The 6,757-nt window shown below is 39.5% G+C and overlaps 1 protein-coding gene across 2 annotated transcripts; it reads left to right on the top strand.

Annotated features, from left to right (window-relative positions):
• The first annotated feature begins 3,102 nt into the window (after positions 1-3,102).
• On the top strand, positions 3,103-6,209 carry LOC126614088 (histone-lysine N-methyltransferase, H3 lysine-9 specific SUVH1-like). 2 transcript variants are annotated; one of them, XM_050281721.1, is made up of 2 exons: positions 3,103-3,257; positions 3,491-6,209. In XM_050281721.1, the coding sequence occupies exon 2, from the start codon at positions 3,683-3,685 to the stop codon at positions 5,750-5,752; it is 2,070 nt and encodes a 689-aa protein (XP_050137678.1). In that variant the 5' UTR covers positions 3,103-3,257; positions 3,491-3,682; the 3' UTR covers positions 5,753-6,209. The 2 variants fall into 2 exon arrangements, with proteins under 2 accessions (XP_050137678.1, XP_050137679.1); XM_050281722.1 differs by having other exon boundaries at positions 3,118-3,257; positions 3,538-6,209.
• Positions 6,210-6,757: the final 548 nt, after the last annotated feature.

The raw sequence follows: 6,757 nt of genomic DNA, 5'->3' as shown, positions 1-6,757 counted from the left end.
GTAAGATGTAGAAGATTGCTAGAGGAGGGGGAACAAATATCCTCTAAGCTCTTTCTCTTGTAGGGTAGAGTAAATCGCTCTCCAAAGTTGATTTAATAACCCACTTAAGGTGGACTTAAATAGACTTTGAGAGAAATTTATTTCCCTTTCCTAGAAGGATTTAATTTCCTATTAAAGAGGGAATCTACATCAAAATATGAAGTAGTCCTACGTTTCATAAAGCAAGATGATCTCTACACCTACTACCCTTTCCTATAAGCAGCCCAACAGGTGTGGGGGCATTTGTGGAGCCAAAAATAATCACAAGGTGACACGTGAATTTTTGGACAAAAAAGGAAAAAAATACCTTTGAGGTACAATAAGATTCCTACGCGCGAGCAGTGGGCAATCATCCTTCAGCTAAATCAAAAGTGCCCAAAATAGGTAACAAATTCAAAGTTATTTCATCCATCCTCATCCTATATTTTCCACAAGATAATTATTTCATAACCTTCAAAACATCCCATATAAATTACATAACCCCCAAAATATTTATTCCAAAAATGTGTTGATTAACCAATTAATGGATTAATTGCCTAAAAGGGATCCTCGGGTACCCTGCACATCAACATGATTTAGGACGTCATAAACTAATTTAGGACGTCATAAACTAATTTAGGACGTCATAAACTAATTTAGGACGTCGAAAAACCTAAAGGGGAACCTCGGGTACCCTGCACATCGAAAAAGTCATCGGCACCGCGATGGACAGCGGCGAAGCACAGTACCTCCAATGGAGGTGCATCTGTTCCACGCACCGGCCAAGACAGGCACTCACGCACACCCATGCGCTTATTGGAATCTAGGATTCGACCGGGTCAGGTCAAATCTGGGTTCTGGGTTTGGGCTTGGTTCTGGGTTGGGTTTGTTTCTGGGTTAGGCTTGGTTGCATGGCCCAAGATTTAGTTTGGTTAGTAGTTGGGTTCTGGATCCGGGTTTAAGGGCATCGGGTCGGGTTAACCCGGTTTCAGGCCGTGGATTGGCCGATTTCTGGGTAAACCTTCAAACGCTCATAACTTTTTCAATACTCAACCAAATCAAGTGATTCAAAAATGAAAAACATAGTTCTCAAATAGATGAAGAGAATAGTACCTTGCACGACAGTAACTCATCGTGGTCTGGCCGAAAAACGCCTAGAAAGGGACGGTGCTTGCAGGAAAACTTGGAAAAGCTTACTCCGAGCCATATCTACGTTTAACAAGTGTGTACAACTTAAAAGGAGCCTTGATCTAACCTTAAAACACATCCCAAAGGTTTCTAGGAACTTACCCACATCGAAAAAGTCACGAAAGTCGTTGGAGTTCATCGAATGAGAGGTTCATCGTGACTGTCATGATTGAAGTATCAAGTTTTGGCATGGGGTTTCAAGGTCCTACGTCCAAGCAGTGAGTTTTGTGGTTATTGTTGTGTGAGTGAAGCTCAGAGAGAAGATGGAGAGTTTGCAGAGAAGAAAGAGAACTCAGGGGGAGTCTTAAAGGAAAAGGGAGAGAAAGTGATGGGGAGAGAGATAGTGTGTTATAAAGTAAATATCCAAAAAGGAAGGGGGAATCCGGATTGGGTAGTAAGATAAAGGGACAAGAGTCCCAAGTGGGTCCCCTTTGGTTCACAATTTAAGAATGTATAAAAGGAAACACAAATATTCAAAAACGTTCGACGGTTCGAACGTAGAATCTTCATTATACATCCGATTTCAAATCCATTCACACCTACGCGTTCATGACGATGAGTACGATACGAATAAATTAATTAACTTAAGTCTACACGTTTCGACGAGACAGTCAATGAAAGTCAACTCAAGGGTAATTTGGTAATTTCATAAGTTCGATAATACAAAATATGATAAATCAAGGACAAGGTTTCACAACTTGAAACTCATAGAAGTTTCCGGCTAAAGTAAGGCCAAATTTGGATTCCAATATGAGATTCAAACCCAATATAGAGTTTTTGCCAAATGCCAACTAAGAAAACTAAGATTTGAGTTTTGACTCCAATTATCTAAGATTTGAGTTTTGACTTCAATTATCTTCAATGCACATCCTTTTATTGTTAAGTTGAGTTTTGAGTCTTTTGACCCCAATGTTGGAGGAGGAGAGTGGAGTATGGTCGATGGAACACAATAGTTGGAGGAGAGAGGAGTGGATTCGCAACTATGAGCAATGTCAAGAGCTTATGGGTGACGAAGTGACATTATTACGCTTTAGAATGTGTCTCGTGACCTAAATTGATGGAAATTTGCATATAATTCATTTAAATCTTATAATAGGGAATAAAGTAGTAGGTTTTAATGAGTTCAAGAACTTATTTTAAAAAAAAAAAGTTTAGAGACTTGATTTTTACCCATGTAATATGTTATATGTTAGGGACCAAATATGCAATTTAATCCAAAAGTTAATTTTGATACTAACTTTACAATTTTTCTTCAATGGTACGTGTAGCACTAAGTGATATGAAGAATGAATGACTGAGTTAAAAAATAGAAGATCCAGCAATTTGTGGCAATCAAATCTAATGACTAATATACCTGTAGCATTGAGTGCGACATAGCATTCAAGCCACATAAATTTGACTAGTTTCATGATTTTGCTTTTGGTTCAACTACATTATGCACCACAAGGTTTGGGCGCCAATTGCAAAATGAGTCACGAGGTTTCAATTTTTGTATTTTACATAATGTGATTTCTGAATTACACTAATTTAACATCTCTATCAATTTTACAGACTAATTAGACGTTATGTGCTTATGTGGCATAGATTTGACCCACATTTTAAGCACTCGTCGACCTTCAACTTTAATGTTTAATGCTTTACTCTTTTAATCATTTTATGAAATTGACGGTCAACGTGTGCTTAAAATATGAATCCAATATATGATACATCAGCACTTAACATCTAATTACACATTAAAACTGACGAACATGTTAAATTGGTATAATTCAGAAACTAGTGACTGATCCCAAATTTTTTAGTCTAAATGCAGCTAACTTTTTTTTTTGTTACTTTTTAAGAAAGCGAAAAATGAGGAAACTTTTAGAAGTGTAAACTGGCCTAGATGGACACCATTTGGCAAAACATAGCAACATACGACGGTTTAAAGTTGGACCCAGTAAAAAAGGTAGAAACCGGAACTGAAGTAGTGCGCTCTCTCTCTCTCTCTCTCTCTCTGAAAGTGAAAGTCGCCAACGGAGAAATACCCAGCTCTTAACTGAAAATGCAAAGAGGTGAGTGACAATGGTTTTGCAATTCTTGTTTTCCCACCGAAGCATTCATGCATGTAAATCTGATGCTTAATTTGAATATTTCTGGTCAATATTTTAAATCTTAGCCAAATACCCATCTCAGTACCATGTTCTAGATCTCATTTTCTGTAGATTTCAGCTCGAGTTTTTCCGTGCTCTTTAAATTATGAAACTTTTCAGTAATGTGCAGCGTCGTTTGTGATGTTGTCTTGCAGAGATACATGTCTAAAGTGAAATTTTTTTTTTTCTCTGACAAAAAAAGATGATGAAATTGGGGCTTAGAGTTTAGAGAACCATTACAAGAACCCAGAAGTTGAAGGAAGATAAATTAAGGAAAAGGGCTTTACGGGTTTGTCGAAAAAGCGAAAAACTTTGGTATTGTGTTGATTTGTGAACAAGGGTTTGTAATGGAAGGAGGGTCCAGCCAAAACTTCGTTCCTCCTTCAGCTGGGTTTGATAAGTCAAGGGTTTTGGATGTTAGACCTTTGCGTAGTTTGATGCCGGTGTTCCCAGCTGCGTCTCAGGCCCCATCCTTTCCGGGCATGCCTCCCTTTGGCAATACCCCTAATGGGTTTCCTCCGTTTTACCCATTTGGTTTACCGTCAAGCTACCAGGCCTCACCTGATCTAAATAGTGAGATGAGGACGCCAACCGGTCCCATGCCCGCTCCTATCCGGTCATATAGAGCCCCAACCTCATCTGGCGCCGATGACTTTCCAGAGGATTCCAATGGAGATGGGTACTTTGATCCTCATGTAGGTTCTAGTTCGTCTCGAAAGAAGACCACAAAAGCTAGTTCATCTCGGAAGAAGACCAAGAAAAATGGAGATGGTGATTCGTTAACAAACAATGGGTCAGGTGTGACCTTTGTTTCTGCTATGAGTTCATTTCAAATTGAAGATGGTAACAGGGAGTTGGTTAATTATGTGCTCATGAATTTTGATGCACTCCGGAGAAGGATATGCCAGATTGAAGATAACAAGGAATCGAAAACTGGGGTTATTAAGCGTGCAGATTTGAAAGCTGGTGGCATCGTGATGAGCAAAAAGGTTCGGACAAACATGAGGAGGAGAGTTGGGGTTATCCCTGGAGTTGAGATTGGTGATATTTTCTTTTTCCGAATGGAAATGTGTGCGGTTGGATTACATGCTCCATCTATGGCTGGAATTGACTACATGACTGGCAATGGTGATGGTGACAAAGATCCAGTAGCCTTAAGCATTGTTTCTTCAGGGGGCTATGATGATGAGGCAGAGGCTAGCGATGTCTTGATATACAGTGGTCAGGGTGGAAATAGCAACAGCAAAGACAAAGATAGGGAGGTTGCTGATCAGAAGCTTGAAAGGGGTAATCTTGCTCTTCAGAGAAGCTTGCATCATGGAAATGAAGTACGAGTGATTCGGGGCGTGAAAGATGATGTTAGTTCAACAATAAAGATCTATGTCTATGATGGCCTATATAAAGTTCATGAGTCATGGACAGAGAGGGGGAAAGCTGGTTGCAATATATTCAAGTACAAGTTGTTAAGGGTTCCTGGACAGCCTCCAGCTTTTGCAGTTTGGCAAGCTATTCGTAAGTGGAAGGATGGTTTTTCCTCAAGGGCTGGACTTGTTCTTCAAGACCTCACTTCAGGGACTGAACCTGTACCTGTTTCCCTTGTAAATGAGGTTGATAATGAGAAGGCGCTGGTTTCTTTCACTTATTTCCCTACACTCAAATATACTAAATCATTCAGTCTAATGCCACCTTCTTTTGGATGCAATTGCCGCAGTGCATGCCAGCCAGGTGATACGAATTGCTCTTGCATTCAGAAAAATGGAGGTGATTTTCCTTATACTAGCAATGGGATTCTAGTCAGCCGTAAACAATTGTTACATGAATGTGGTCCTACGTGTCCATGCACTCCCAACTGCAAAAACCGAGTATCCCAAACTGGTGTAAAATTGCGGCTGGAAGTGTTTAAGACAAAGGATAGGGGCTGGGGCCTCCGGTCATGGGATTCTATTCGTGCTGGTGCTTTTATTTGTGAGTATGCTGGTGAAGTTATAGATGAAGCAAAGTTAAAACAGAAAGAGGATGGAGGGGAAAATGATGAATATATTTTTGACACAGGCCGTGATTATGAATCATTCAAGTGGAGTTATGAACCTGGATTAATAGAGGAGAGTCCTAATGATGTTGAGGATTATAACATTCCATATCGCCTGATCATAAGTGCCAAGAATGTTGGGAATGTAGGTCGGTTCATTAATCACAGCTGCTCACCAAATGTTTTTTGGCAACCAGTTGTATATGAGCACAACAATCAGTCTTTTGTCCATATTGCTTTTTATGCCATCGGACACATTCCCCCGATGACAGAGTTGACATATGATTATGGGAGTTCAAGCTCTAATGAAGCTGGCAGTAACAGTGGACCCAACAGGAAGAATAAATGCTTATGTGGATCGTCGAAATGCCGGGGTTATTTTGGTTGATCGTGTAGGTTCTAAAACAGGCTGATGCAGTGCCAACAAACATGATCCTGGTTCGAATAACTGGAACTTCATCTTTTTTAAATGTTTTTGAATGTAGCATAGCTGTAGTTTTGTTGTTTTGTCTTTCAATTTCTGGTCGATGGTTTAGGTTCCAACAACAGACTATCATGGTGCGACAAACATGATCCTGGTTAAAGTCTGGAATCTCCATCATGTTATATGCTTTTGAACTTAGCATGACTGTGATTTTGTTTATCTTTCAATCTTTAGGGGAGACATGCCTGCGTACTTTTAAGTTCCCATCTTTTTTTTTTCTTATATAAAATCTCTCTGCATGGCAATTCATAAATGCAATCTAGGATATATGTGTAAGAAGATGCTTATGCTACGGATTCATGAAACGTTGTATTTGGAATCTGCTTGAATTTCTAATAAATAATATTATGAGATGCTGTTATAGGATAGTATTGCTCTGTTTTTACTGGGCAAGTCATGTACTTGTGTTAGGAAACAAATAGATGGAATTATAGTTTAGTTACTTCTTGATTGTTCATTGTTAACGTTTGCTCTGATCGTAACCCATTTGTTGTACTGAAGTTTGGAGGTCCATGTAGACACAGTTAGACGTTTCCTTACTTATATCATCCTCGTACAACCAGACCCAAAAGTTCTTTTCATGACATATTCAGCTTTAGCTCAACCAAACTAATTGATCTGCCTCTGATTTCTGGCGATGACTCGGGTGAGTCGTGACCAGGCAACTATTCATCAAAGTTTAGTTTGGGCGTTTAGATGTTAGCCCTTCATCAATTTAAGAGATGTGTGGACAGTATACCCCTGGGTTTACACATTTGGTGTGTTATAGTATCCCTAGAGCAGTGATGTATTTATGTTCTGCAGGAGGTTCTAGTTCTATTCTGCAATGATACTATTAGAAGTTTCAAGATTGACCTCGACGACGTTTGGTCATCTTCTAGAGTGGCAGTTGCTAGTTCCTTGGCGTTG

This window comes from Malus sylvestris, chromosome 2, assembly GCF_916048215.2.
Source record: "Malus sylvestris chromosome 2, drMalSylv7.2, whole genome shotgun sequence".
Taxonomy (NCBI): Eukaryota; Viridiplantae; Streptophyta; class Magnoliopsida; order Rosales; family Rosaceae; genus Malus; species Malus sylvestris.
This window is presented reverse-complemented; position numbering and strand designations above follow the sequence as displayed.